Source organism: Gorilla gorilla, chromosome 8, assembly GCF_029281585.2.
Source record: "Gorilla gorilla gorilla isolate KB3781 chromosome 8, NHGRI_mGorGor1-v2.1_pri, whole genome shotgun sequence".
Taxonomy (NCBI): Eukaryota; Metazoa; Chordata; class Mammalia; order Primates; family Hominidae; genus Gorilla; species Gorilla gorilla.
In genome coordinates this window covers 31,928,408-31,943,526 of record NC_073232.2, presented here as the reverse complement: position 1 = coordinate 31,943,526, position 15,119 = coordinate 31,928,408, and the positions used below count along the sequence as shown (strand labels likewise).

Here is a 15,119-nt window from a genome sequence, read left to right as displayed (position 1 = left end):
CAGTACTGCTGTTAAGAATTGTGGAGGTAATCATTTTGATTTCTTCTTGATTAAGACAATAGAGAAATACTGCTCTAAGGAGTCTTGGGATTTAAAACACAAAGACACAGGAATATTTAATCAAATGAGGTAAAGCCAAAGTGACCGGAGAAGGGAAAAGAGGGGCTGAGCTTCTTTTTCAGGGTCTCTTTTTTAGGGAGGGAGGGGTGAGGGTGAAATCAGTCCTGTCGAGTAGCAACGGCATACTGGGCCAGGAATTTTGCTTTTGCTGCATTTTGACATGAGCCTATTTGTCCCTCTTTGCCTGAATACATTGCCTCTGCATTAATCCTCTTCTTCACTCTCGTTTTGGTATCTCCTCATTCCCTACTCTATTAATGGCCATTTAAAATTTGTGTCTTTCCAATTTCAGGTGATCTAAAGCTCATCAAATGTGCATGCTAATTGTTAAGGAATCTAAGCAGCAGAGAAGGCTGTTCAAAGTGTCAGGAAGCTGACCTGCTGTGGGCGTGAGGGTGTGTGTGTGTGTATGTGTGTGTGTTCCGGGCGTTGGGGTGCAAAGGACAGAACTGCAGGGGAGGGGAAGGTTGGCAGTTTCTTTCCGTGACAAAGGAAAACAGCACAGTGATGTAGCATCTTGCTATTGTGGACAATGAATTCTTTCCTGCATACTCAAAAATCAAAAATCACTAGATTTTTAGCAACAAATAAGCCTAAGCCAAAATCTCAGTACATTGAATAGGGTATATATCACATCCAGTGTGCTTAAACCACCGGGGTTCAGTCAATAGTAACTGCGCAGTTTCCACATGTTAGATTTCCTGTTTCAAAAGAAGTACATTTTATTTGCATGCCATTCTATTCTTTAAAAGCAAATACATTTCCAAAATAGTTTTTCACAGGACACAATGACTTACAAAATGTGAAAATTGAAAGATTATCTACATTAAGCTTCCATTATTTTTTTCTCGGAATGATAAATACCAGTAACAAGAAGATCTGATGATGCAAAACTGGTGCGTTTTTAAAAGCTTTTTTCTATTTTTAATGGGAAAATAAATTCTAAAATCAGCTTTCGTCAGAACGCTTTTTAGAAATTAATCTTACCTGCACCAAGTTGTAAATGCATTCCATAGAGTTCTTCTTTACATCCGGGTCGGGGCTACTCAGTAGTCTGATGAGTGGCTCTAATCCCCCATGTTCAAATATTTGCACTTTACTGGTGTACTCTGCAGACATGTTTGCTAGACAAAGACTAGCAAACTCATGGATAACTACTTCTTCTGTGTATCAAAAATAAATAACACAAGTATGCCAACTGCTTATTATTCAGCCACTACTTTAAAATATGCTTTGGAAACCAAAGCTCCACAAATTGTATCTTGCTTAAAGCTCACCTCTTTTATAAACTCAAAATTGAGCTGTGGTTTGAGAGATTTTAATAACACTTTACAATATTTCATGAATGATTTTCAATATATAGTTTAATCAAGTGTAAAAAACCAGTTCCATTTTTTAAAACAGATATAGAATGCAAAGTTACCTTCTGGAGCGAGCTGGGCAATGACAGAATTCATGACATCTAACTCCCTTAACAATTTTTTAACGTCATCTACAAAGGAAGAAACAGAATATTGATGTTTATTAATAATAATAATAATAGGCCAGGTGTGGTGGCTCATGCCTGTAATCCCAGCACTTTGAAAGGCTGAGGCGGGTGAATCACTTGAGGTCAGGAGTTCGAGACCAGCCTGGCCAACATGGCGAAACCCCTACCCTACTAAAAATAACAAAAATTAGCCAGGTATGGTGGCTTGTATCTGTAATCCCAGCTACTTGGGAGGCTGAGGCAGGAGAATCGCTTGATCCTGGGAGGCAGAGGTTGCAGTGAGCTGAGATCACGCCACTGTACTCTAGCCTAGGCAACAGAGTGAGACCCTGTCTCGAAATAATAATAATGATAATGGTAGTATCTACTGAACAGTCCCTTATGAGACAGGTAATATTATTATCTCATTTTACAGATAAGGAAATTGAGGCTCAAAACCACAAAGCAAGTGGTGGGGCAGGTTTCATGCCTAGGTAGGGCCAACCCCACACATTCTCTAGCCTGCCTATATTCCTCGATCATGAGCTGTACTTCCTTCTAAGACACTAGAAACAACCATAAAAGTGCAAAGTGTGCCTAGAACACATATCAGAAGAGTTGAGTCACTGTGCCCTACGTTTATTTATTATGTAATAGTAATCTTTGTGTGTGTGTTGCTGGGAGGGTATTTTTAAATTCTGATTTTAATAAATCTTGTACAGAATGCAAGTAAGATTACCCAGCCTATTTTAATTAATGCATCTTGATTGCTTACATTCAATTTGATTATTAGAAATGCCAAAAATGCTTAAAAATAAGTATATTGACTGTTTTAAAGTACATTTTTATACTATTTTTGTCAGCCTAATTAAAGCTAGACAGGTATGCCTGTGTGCAGGGCTCTAACCTCAGTTCCACTACTAACCACCTGCATGATTTTGGGCAAATGAACTAATGCTTCGAGATATATATCCTACTTTTAAAATAAAGAATTGCATAAGACATATTACAAAGGTTTGTGTGTGTTTTTTTGTTTTGAGACAGGGTTTCGCTCTGTCACCCAGGCTGGGGTGCAGTGGTGTGGTCATGGCTCACTGCAGCCTCAATCTCCTGAGCTCAAGCAATCCTCCCACCTCAGCCTCCCAAAGTGCTGGGATTATAGGCGTGAGCCACCATGCCTGGCCACAAAATATTTTTGTTTCTCAAATTCAATGGTATGTAAGTAGAATAAAACATAAGAAATAAAAAAATCTTCCCTTTTTTGGTTATAATTTTCTTTTTTTTGTTTTTGGTTAAACATTCATTATGATACTAACATAGAATTGTTACACAGATAATCCTTGTGATAAATTTAGGAAGGCCCATAATTCAATTGAGTACTGCCTTATTTAACTTCTGTATGCCTCTGTTACCTCAGATGTAAAGGCAATAATAATAGTACCTACCTCACAGGGCTGTTAGATAGGATTAAATGATTTAATGTATCAATAGCACTTAGCACAGTGCCTGGCCCCTCGTCAGTGTATGTAAGTGTTAACTAGTATTACCATAGTCTAAGTTGGTGGGACATGCACTCCGCCATGACTGTCCTCATCCTGTTGCCATCTCCGGAAGCACTCGCAGGCCCCTGCCTTACAGCACAACTACCATCAGAGCTCTCAAAGTCACTGCCTTCCACTGACCCCTCGCACAGGGCCCCATCTGCTTCCAGCACAGCAGCTGCCCGCAAGTGCAGTCTCTGTAGCTGAGGCTGTAATGGCACAGACGCCACACAAAACTGCCCTTCCACGTCTCTCCCCAACTTCCACTCATAACTGTCCCTGAACACACTCATACCACAATCCCTGCTGGACAAGGAATAAGGAGGCCTCACTGTCATCACACGGGGTCCAGGGAAAATGGCGGGGGGCGGATGGGCAGGAAGACTAGGAAAGAATCCGTGCTTGTGTTTTGCTGAGATTATCATAAGATGGGGAAAGTATAATGATTTTAGCCATGTACCACGATAGGCATGTGTTTATTCAGAGCAGCCTAAGTTTCATGTTAGAATTCAGTCTCCACTAAGAGTGTCATTTAAAATTTATTATGAGTTACAGGGTTTTTGGTGGCTGACTCAAAAACTACCATTAGAAAATGACAAGGAAAATATATCCTGTTCATAAGTCAGAGACTGCGTTTATTAGCATGGTGTTCAAACTGATATTCTAATGGACATAATAGCATCTTTTAACTAATATACCATCATATTGTATGATACTAATATGTTATTTAATATATAATTACATATTAATATATTATAGTAATATATTGATATTAATTGTATATTGATATTAATCACATATTAATGTTAATCATGTACACATGATTAATATTATATAATATATTCATTATATATTATATATTAATATAATAATATGACATATATGATTCCAAGCAAGTAATAGGTCTGATTTAAGGAGTAAATGAACTTTCTAAAATTTATTCTTTTGAGACAGTCTCACTCTGTCACCCAGGCTGGAGTGCAGTGGCGCAGTCTCAGCTCACTGCAACCTCCACCTCCCGAGTTCAAGTGATTCTCCTGCCTCAGCCTCCCAAGTAGGTGGGATTACAGGCATCCGCCACTATTCCTGGCTACTTTTTGTATTTTTAGTAGAGACGGGGTTTCACCGTGTTGGCCAGGCTAGTCTTGAACTCCTGACCTCAAGTGATCCACCTACCTTGGTAAACGCACATTTAAATTTATCTTTTGCAAAATATAGTTTGCAGTTTCAAAAAAAGAGTTTATCAAAACTCTTTAGGCTTTGTTCACTATGAAATATATATGAAATGTAAGATATATATAGGCAGGCAAGTTACATTACACTAACTCAAGAAAAATAATTTTAAGAGAAAATGATTGCTCTCTCAGCTTGTAGGACTACATCACCAATTCTGAGAGGAGTTTTTGCATGGATGTGCTTGCACATATTTTCCTATTTTAAAATTATCCCTTAAAATGTGAAATCACACATTTGCTGCATTATACTGATAAAATGTTTTTGTGAACATGAAAGTCAGTTTAAATAAAATTGAAACAAATTCCTTAATGTTAAATTTAAAAGAATGATAATGCATTAACATGGGATTATTTGATTATTTTTAAAAGTTGATACTTACTATTAGAAGCCAGGATTCCAAATATCATAGTAGCATTTCTTCTTACAATTTTGTCTTCATGGGTGAGTAGCTTAGTTAAAGGTTCCACAGCTCCAAGTTCAAGGAGGGTTGTTTTATTTTCCTCACCTGACATCACACGTAAAACAAAACCACACATGGATATTATCGATCTCATCAGCATTCTGCCTTGTGCCATTCCAATTTCTTATTTGCCATTTGCCTTTCACATTACTCTTGGCTTCCGTTCATATTTCCCTCAGAATAAATTTCAAGTACACGCATCCCGGACATTTCCTCCTCTCCCTTCCCCTGTTTACAAAGCTGGCTTCATCTTGTCTTCAGTTCTGAGCTCACACTGCACCTCCTTGGAGCAGTCCCCCACAATCACCCTATCTAATTCTGTCACCACATCCAAGTCTGTCTTACCCCTCTTTATCCTGCTGTATTTTTGTCATATCACTTAACAACCTCTGTGTTTTGCTTGCCTACTCCACGATAACTCTCCATAAGGACAGATGCCCTTTCTGCCCTATTTTCTCATACCTTTGGGTGCCTAGGACAGTGCCGGTCATGTAACAGACACTCAACAAATACTTCCTTGCATAATTAATTAGTTCTAGCCCTTTTTTGTGGATTTGTTAGAATTGTCTATAGATGTCATCACATTAATTTTATGTGCCAAAGCGACTGAGCTAAGGGATGCACAAATAGCTACTAAAACGTTTCTGGGTGTGTCTGCAAGGGTGTTCCTGGAAGAGATTAGCATCTGAATCTCTAAACTGAGTAAAGATGTGAGCTCACCAATGTGAGTGGGCAATATCCAATCTGTTGAGGGCTTGAGTAACAGAGGGTGTAAAAAGGAAAAATCCTCTCTCTTTTTGAGCTGGGACATCCATCTTCTCTTGCCCTGGGACATCAGAGCTCCTATTCTCAGGCCTTGGAACTCTAGGACTTTACAGCAGCTTTGGTTCTCTGGCCTTAGGACGCAGACTGAATTACACCCCTGGCTCTCCTTATTCTCCAGCTTGCACATGGTATTGTCGTGGGACTTCTCTGCCTCCACAATCATGTGAGTCAATTCCCATTACAAATCTTTTCATATATATCTACATATGTCCTATTGGTTCTGTTTCTCTAGAGAATCCTGACTAATACAATGCAAAAGATAACTGTAATAATAGAGAAAACAAATTGAGGAGGGGTGTTTATGGGAACTCTACTTCCCATTTTTCTTTTCTTTTTTTTTTTTCCTTGAGACAGGGTCTTGCTCTGTCACTCAGGCTGGGGTGCAGTGGTGTGATCATGGCTCTCTGCAGTCTCAACCTCCTGGGCTCAAGCGATTCTCTCACCTCAGTCTTCTGAGTAGTTGGGACTACAGGCAACCACCAACATGCCTAGCTAATTTTTTTTTTTTTCGAATTTTTTTCTAGAGATGGGGTCTCACTATGTTTCCCAGGCTGGTCTCAAACTCCTGGGCTCAAGTGATCCTCCTGCCTCAGCCTCCCAAAGTGCTGGAATCACGGGCTCCACAAGACGCTGTGCCTGGCCTCATTTTTCTATAAACCTAAAATTGCTTACAGAAAAAAAGTCTAGAAAATTTTTTTAAAAGATATTCTACAAATTGTGAGAAAAATTCTGCAAATATATGTCTGATACAGAAATAAAGGATGTATATCCAGAATATATAATTTCTAAAACTGAATAAGAAAACAACCAAATTTTAAAATATATGTGAACAAATGATTTGAACAGATACATCACCAAAGAGGATATACAATGACAATAAAGTACATTTTTCTCTCCATCATTAGTCATTAGGGAAATGCAAATTAAAACCGCAATGAGATACCACTTCACACCCACAAGGATTGCTGTAATCAAAAACATGGACAGCATCAAGTGCCAGCTAGTGTAGAGAGAAACTGGAACCCTCATAAATTGCTGGTGAGAATATAAAACAGTACAAATCACTTTGGAAAATGGTTTGGCAGTTTCTTAAAATGTTGATGTACACCTACCATATGACCCAGGCAAACTGTGGTAAATCCATATAATGGTAGCAATAAAAAGAAATGCTACAATATGAATTAATCTCAAAATAATTAGGGTGAGTGAACAGAGCCAGATTATGTCATCTTCTATAAATCAAATAGAGATAGTTCTATCCCTTTTTCTAATCTGTGAGAAAGTTTTTAACTACAAATTTTCTGGATGCCTTCTATTTCTTTTTCTTGCCTGATTGCATTGGCTAGAATATCCCATACAACGTTGAATAAAGGTGATGATAGCAGACATCCTTCTCTTGCTCCTGATCTTAGGGGAAAAGCATTCAGTTTTTTACCATTAAGTGTGTTGTAAGCCATAGGTTTTTTTTGTAGGTATCTTTTATTAGGGAGAGAAAGTTTATATCTATTCCTACTTTGCAGACATATTTTATCAGGAGTGGATGTCAGATTTTGCCAAAAAGGTTGTTTTGCATGTATTAAGATGATCATATGGTTTTTCTTTTTTCTTTTAAAAAAATATATTTTTTTCTTATTGCTGCTGTAATAACAAATCTAGTGGTTTAACAATACAAATTTATTATCTTATGGTTTGGAAGTCAGAAGTCTGATATATATCTCAGTAGGTGAAATTCAAAATGTTGGCATGGCTATCTGTGCTCCTTGGGAGCTAAACCCAATGGCAGAATCCATTTCCTTTTCTTTTCCAGGTAGCATTCCTTGGCTAGTGAGCCCCTTTCATCTTCAAAGCCAGAAATCACGCCCTTCTGACCTCTGTGTCCACCATCATGTCTTCTCCAATTCTGACTCTCTTGCGTTCTTCTTTCACCAATAAAGGCCTTTGTGATTGTGTTGGCCCAACCTAGATAATCCAAGGTAATCTCCTCATCTCAAAGTCAGTTGGTTAGCAACCTTAATTCTATCAGCATTCTTATTTATCCCTTGTCATGTAACATACTATTTTCATAGCTTCCAGGGATTCTGATGTAGATATTTTGGGGTTATTTTTCTACCTACCACACATAGTAAAATACCTTGATTAATTTTCAGTTATTAAACCAACCTTGCAATCTGGGAATAAGTCATTTAGTCATGATGTGTTTGCTTTTTTTATACATTGTTGAATTTAATTTGCTAACTTTTGTTTAGAATTTTTACATCTATGTTAATAAGGCATACTGACTTGCAGATTTCTTTCTTTCTTGCCGTTTGCTGTTTGGGCCTTTATACAGTAGTGGTGGCTTCACAGAATGAATAGGGAAGTATGCCATACTTTTCAATTTTCTGAAAGTATTTGTGTGTAATTGGTATTATTTCTTCCTTAAAGGTTTGGTAGAATTCACCGGTAAAACCATCTGGACCTGGAGTTTTGTTTGTGAGAAAGTTTTTAACTACAAATTTCAGTTTTTGTAATATAGAGCTATTCAAGCTGTCTTTTTTTAGTGAGCTTGGAAATTTATGTCTTGAAATAAACTTGTCCACTTAATCTAAGTTGTAGAATTTATTGGTATTAATTTATTCATAATATTCCTCTTATCCTGTTAATATCTGTAGGATCTCTAGTGATGTCCCTTCTCCCACTCCTGATATGGATAATTTGTCTTCTCTCTTATTTTGTCTATCAATCCATCTCGAGGTTTATCATTTTTATTGATCTCAAAAAGCAGCTTTTCATTTTTATGGCTCATCAATTTTTTTTGTTTTCTATTTCATTGATTTATACTGAGATATCTATTATATCCTTATTATTACTAACTTTTGGTTTAATTTTTTTTGTTTGTTTTTTGTTTTTGTTTTGAGACGGAGTCTCACTCTGTCGCCAGGCTGGAGTGCGGTGGCATGATCTCAGTTCACTGCAACCTCCACCTCCCTGGTTCAAGAGATTCCCCTGCCTCAGCTTCCCAAGCAGCTGGGATTACAGACGCATGCCACCACACCTAATTTTCTGTATTTTGGTAGAGACAGGGTTTCACCATGTTGGCTAGTATGGTCTCAATCTCCTGACCTCATGATCTGCCCACCTCAGCCTCTCAAAGTTCCGAGATTACAGGTGTGAGCCACTGTGCCCAGCCTTGTTCTTCTTTTTCTAGTTTCTTAAGATAGAAGCTGAGATTACTAGTTTGAGACTTTCCTTCTTTTCCAGTATAGGCATTTAGTGCAATAAACTTCTCTCTAAATACTTTGAGTGGCATCTTTTGCTGTGTTTTAATTTTCAATTTTGATTTTTGTTTTGATTTCTTCTTTGATTCATGAGTCATTTAAAAGTATGTTATTTATTTTCTAACTACTTAACAATTACCCAGAATTTTCTGCATTATTGATTTCTAATTTAATTCCATGGTGGTATGAAAATACATTTTGTGTTATTGGAATCACTTAAAATTTATTGAGGCTTATTTTATGGTCTAGAATATGATCTATTTGGATAAATGTTCTGTATGCACTTGAAAAAAAAATGTGTACTCTACTGCTCTTAAAGTGTTCTATAAATATTAATTAGGTTAAATTCATTGATATTGTCAAATCCTTTATATCCTTTTATATTTTCTACTTGTTCTTTTATTTATTGAGAGGAGTATTTAAATCTCCAGCTTTAATTGTGGATATCTATTTCTCCTTGCATTATTAGCTTCGTGTATTTTGAAGATCTCATATTTGGTACACAACTGTTTAAGATTTTTCTGCCAGGCGCACTGGCTCATGCCTGTAATCCCAACACTTTGGGAGGCTGAGACAGGTGGATCACAAGGTCAGGAGATTGAGACCATCCTGGCTAACATGGTGAAACCCTGTCTCTACTAAAAATACAAAAAAATTAGCTGGGTGTAGTGGCGGGCGCCTGTAGTCTCAGCTACTTGGGAGGCTGAGGCAGGAGAATGGCGTGAAGCCGGGAGGCAGAGCTTGCAGTGAGCCGAGATCGCACCACTGCACTCCAGCCTGGGTGACAGAGCAAGACTCTGTCTCAAAAAAAAAAAAAAAAGATTTTTCACAGTCTTTTGATTAACTGATCCCTTTATCATTATAAAAATGACCTTCTTTATCTCTGGTACTACTCTTTTCTCTGTTTACTTTTATAATATTAATATTTCTGTTACTAATGCTTGGGCTTTCTTTTGATTCATGCTAGCATGACATATCTGTTGTCATCCTTTTGCGTTATTTTTGTCTTTATATTCTAAATGCACTTCTTGAAGGTGGCATGTGGTTTACTCTTGCTTTTTATCCAATATACCAATTTCTCCCTGTTAATCAAGGTATTTAGGACATTTATATTTAATTTGATTTTTGATATGGTTAGATTTAAATCCACCATCTCGTTGTTTTTTATATGCCCCATTATTCCATGTTTTCTTTTTTCTTCATATTCAGCCTTCTTTTCTATGTATTCTGTGAATATTACTGATTCCATTTTATTTCTTTCATTGGCTTATTTAATATTATCCTTTATTTTGTTATTTTAGTGATTGCATTAGGGTTGCAGTATACATCTTTAACTTAACACAGTCTACTTTGAAGTGGTATTATGCCACTTCACATATGAGATCCTAACAATAGTATACTTCCATTTTTTCCCTTTCTATCTTGGGGCTGTTGTTGTCATATATTTTATTTATACATATGTTTCAAATTGCACAATATATGATTATTTTGCAATAATAAATTTGCTTTTGAAGTGATTCAAATAACAAAACATATATGTTGCCATTTCTAGCACTCTGTATTCTTTTTTGTAGATCCATATTTCCATCTAGTGTTATTTTCCTTCTGCCTAAAAGGCCTCTTTTTATTGTAAGTAGTAGTGTAGATCTGCTGGAAATAAATTATTTTAGCTTTTTATATTTGGGAAAAAAAAGTTATTTCACCTATGTTTTTGAAAGACCTTTTTTCTGGATATGTAATTCTGTGTTGAAAGTTTTTATTTTTCTTTTATTCTTTAAAGATTGTTGCTCTACAGACTTCTCACTTGCATAATTTCTGATGATAAATCATCCTTATTTATAATTTGTTATTATCTACTGTCATCCTTATCTTTATTTGAATGTAACATGTTTTTACTGATTCTGGCTTCTTTTAAGATTTTCTCTTTATCACTGATTTTAAGCACTGATTTGATTATAATGTACTATGGCATGGTTTATTTCATATTCTTTGCACTTGGTTTTTGACAAACTTTTTGGATCCATGGACTTAGAGTTTTCATCAGATTTAGGGAAAGTTTGGCCATTATTTCTTCAAATGCTTTTTCTGTCCCTGTCTCCCTTTTTCAGAGACTCCAATTACACATATATTGGACACTTGAATTTTTCTCATACCTCATTGAATCTCTGTTCATCTTTTTAAAATCCCTTTTCACTGTCCTTCATTTTGGACAGTTTGTGTTACTATGTATTTAAGTTCATTAATCTTTTCTTCTGCAATGTCCAAACTGCATTAATCAAAGCCTATGTGTTTTTCATTTCAGACATTGAAGTTTTCATCTCTAGAAGTTGTATTTGGATCTGTCTTATAGCTTCCATGTTTTCACTTTCTAAACATATAGAATACAGTTGTAATTAATCTGTTAATGTCTTTTCCTGCTAATTCTAACATCTAGGTCAATTTGATTTACTCATTGATATATATCTTATTATGCATTTTTTCTGCTTTTTTTCATGCCTGGTAATTTTTTTATTGGATGCAAGATATTGTGAATTTTACCTTCTTGGGCAATGGATATTTCTGTATTCTTAAGATTTTTTTCAGGGACAAATTAAGTTACTTGGAAACAACTTTATCCTTTCAAGTCTTGCTTTTAATATTTACTAGGTGGTACTAGAACAGTGCACAATGTAGGACTAATTATTTCTCATACTGAGGCAAGACTCCTCTGTGTATTCTACACAATGCTCCATGAATTCTGAAGTTTCTGCCTGGCTGATGGAAACAGGCATTACTCCTAGCCGTATGTGAGCACCAGGCACTGTTACCCCAATCCTTTGGGTGCCTCTTGTTCCAACTATTACCCTCACATGTACATGCTGTTCACTACTCTTCTAAATACAAGAATGAGACCGTTTACAGACCTCCTGAGTTCTCCTGTGAAACTCATTCCTCTCCTTTGCTCTGTCCTGAAAACTCTGAATACCTTTATTTCTCTGGACTTTCAGGTTTGTCTTCTTAACTCAGAGAATCCACCAGGTCACCCTTTCCAGTGCTATGGCCAAAAAGCTCTCTAAAGTCAAAAATCTGAGGCAATCATAGGGTTTACTTCCCTTGTTTCCCGTCTCTCAGTGGTTACTGCCCTTTATTGTCTGATGTTGATGGTCTTGTCAACTGTTATTTCATATATCTGGTTTATTTTATTCATTGTTTCCGCCAATAGAGTAAGTCTACTCTACTTTCACATATTGGGTCTGTTTCATTCATTGTTACAGGCAGTAGAGTGGTCCGTCATGGCCAGAAGCCAAAGTCCTATCATTTTTTTTTTAATTTTAGAAAATACTACTAGTATAAAACATCAGACTTAAAATTATTTCTGTATTGATTTCATATGAAATACATGCCTATTTCTTCATGTCATGCAAAAAGAGATAACACATAATTAGATACACGTGACAGCCAGATGATGTATAATGACTCTGTAAGACTGAATGGGATTCATGCTGCCATAGATGCACAATCCAACATCTCCCTGAAATTTGATCCAGGATTCTACACCATCCACTCAAAAAGATATAGTAACTTCCAGAAACACTCTGGTTTACATCTGGATTCCCAGTGATGACCTGAGTGACAAAGCAAGGTGAGTATTGTACCCTTTGCTAATTGAATGATTTGTTGTTCTCTCATTCAGTTTCCAACACAATATGTCAAGTATCATTTATTTAAAACAAAATTGTCCCTATCTTAGTTTGAAATGGTTTATTAAAAAAAACCAGTTTAGTTACACTAAACTCTCAATTAAATATTCTCAATTAAAATGTCATGCAACATAATAAAAGTCTAATCTTATCATTTGTAATAATATGAAGACTAAAATATAGGCATCTTGTATGTTTTTAAATCCTCTATGAATAAACCTTTCAGTAGAACCTGATGTGTAATATTTATAATTTTTAAATGATTTATGTTTTACAACAATGTTAGTTTTACAGAAAAGTTACAAAGACAGTACAAAGACTTTGCACGTACCTCAGACCCAGTTTCCCCTATTATTAACATTTGATATTAGTATGGTACATTTTTTACAGTTAATGAACTAATATGAAGACACTGTTATTAATGAAAGTACTTAGTTATTCGGATTTCCTTAGTTTTAACCTAATATCTTCTTTCTGTCCCAGGATCCTATGTCATTACTCATAATGCCTCCATTATGTGAATTTCTCAAACTTGCTTGTTATAGATAGCCATGACAGCTTTTGAGGAGCATTGGCTAGGTATTTTGTACCTGAACCGGGATTTGTCTGATTTTAAAAATCATTATTAGACTGGGGTTATAGATTTTTAAGAAAAATAACACAGAAATAAAGTGTCATTTTCATCACATCATATCAAGAGCACCTAATATTCATAGGACTTATCACAGTTGGTGGTTTGTTTTTTTTTTCTTTTTTTTTTTTTTTGGTTGGTTGGTTTGTTTTTTGAGACAGGGTCTCTCTCTGCTGCCCAGGCTGGAGTGCAGTGGCACAATCTCAGCTCACTGCAACCTCTGCCTCCCAGGGTCAAGCAGTCCTCCCACCTCAGCCTCCCAAGTAGCTGGGACTGCAGACATGTGCCATCACACCTGGCTAATGTTTCTATTTTTTGTAGAGGTGGGGTTTTGCCATGTTGCCAAGGCTGGTCTTGAACTCCTGGGCTCAAGTGATCCTCCCACCTCAGCCTCCCGAGTAGCTGGGACTAAAAGCATGCACCACTACACATCGCTAGTTTTTGTATTTTTTTTTTTTTTTTATAGAGATGGGGCTTTGCCACATTGCCAAGGCTGGTCTCAAACTCCTGGGCTCAAGTGATCCACCCACCTTGGCCTCCCGAAGCGCTGAGATTACAGGCATTAGCCACCACGCCCAGACGTGTGGTGTTGATTTTGATCACCTAGCTGCGGTAGTGTTTGTCAGGTTTATCCATTGTAAGCTTATTTTCCCCCATTTCTACATTGTACTCTTTGGAAATAAGTCACTCTGTACCTCTCCCACTCAAAGAGTTGGAAGTTATATTTCACCTCCTTGAAGTCAAGAGTGTCTACATAAACTATTAGGAATTCTTCTGCACAGGAGATTTGTCTCTTCTCTTCCATTTATTCACCCATTTTATTTATATCAGTATGGACTCATGGATACTTATTTTCCACTTGGATGATAAGCCAATACTGCTTTACTTTGTTGTTCTAATTGTTCCAGCCTTGACTATTGGGAGTTCTTTTAGCTTCTGTGACATTTACAATTTCTAAAACGACAATGAAACTTTCAGAATGACTGTTCTACCCAGTGACTAAATTACTCCTTAAGATTAAGCTAGGAACTCAGGAAGAGAGATTGCTCTTAGGTAATGCATTAAATAATATCCTGGTTGTCTGAAATAATTCATCCGACAGCAAGTAAGTTAAAGACTAGGAAGAAAAGTGCCCAAGAGGTAGGAAATATTTTAAGAAATTAATGAAACAGAAAGATAAACTGAAAAAAATCCAAACCTTTTAAAGCAAATTTATAAATGGCTTCACATGCTTTAGCCAAAATTTCCTCTTCTGGAGAATTAAGCATTAACACCACAGTTGCTGCTTTTTTGCTTTCAATCATTAATGGGTCAAACTGAAAGGCAGAAAGAAAACTATCAGTTTCACATATGAGCTTTAAAAATCACATTAAAAATGAATGGGTCTTAAAACTTAAAGAAAATGTAATCTTGCAAAAAGGATGTGGTCACTGCCCAATAAGTGCACTGCAAAGTTTTTCATTAAAAATACATCAACCGCTAGAGAAACAATTGTCACCATTGGAATGCCTGGGGTATGGTGGGAAGAGCCAAATGTTTTGGAATCTGACAGGTCTAGTTTCTCAATTTAGCCATGTGGAATCAAATGAATTTGCTCCTAGAATGTCAATTTCTTTTTCTGTTTGATGAGGATAATAGTACCTATCTCAAAGGTACTATCTCAAAGAAGCAAGGAAAGGAGTAGAGGCCATGTATGTAAAGCACTTAGCACGTCATCTGGCACATGACAGATGTTTATCAAATGATATAAATGCTTACTCAATATACGAAATCCTTGAATACCTGTATATATTTTATTCCATGACCATCTCAATAATCAATACTTGCTTTCCAACCACTAGACTCTAGAAAAGCAGGAATTACATATGTAAAACAATAAAAAAAGCAGTAGAAAAGAGCAT

The 15,119-nt window shown here is 36.4% G+C and overlaps 1 protein-coding gene across 7 annotated transcripts in view; it reads right to left on the bottom strand.

Moving 5' to 3' along the window:
* ARMC3 (armadillo repeat containing 3) overlaps window positions 1–15,119 on the bottom strand; it is a 110,699-nt gene that overhangs the window by 77,694 nt on the left and 17,886 nt on the right. For 6 of the 7 annotated variants that reach the window (XR_008668810.2, XM_019034324.4, XM_004049153.5 and 3 more), the window contains exons 3-6: window positions 14,417–14,534; window positions 4,745–4,870; window positions 1,544–1,612; window positions 1,108–1,283 (exon numbers count right to left, since the gene is read on the bottom strand). Coding sequence is in view for 6 of the 7 variants with exons in the window: in XM_019034324.4 (XP_018889869.1) it covers window positions 1,108–1,283; window positions 1,544–1,612; window positions 4,745–4,870; window positions 14,417–14,534 (489 nt within the window). In the remaining variant the exon portion in view is untranslated. The remainder of the gene's footprint in view (window positions 1–1,107; window positions 1,284–1,543; window positions 1,613–4,744; window positions 4,871–14,416; window positions 14,535–15,119) is intronic. The other variant, XM_019034326.4, reaches the window with a different exon arrangement.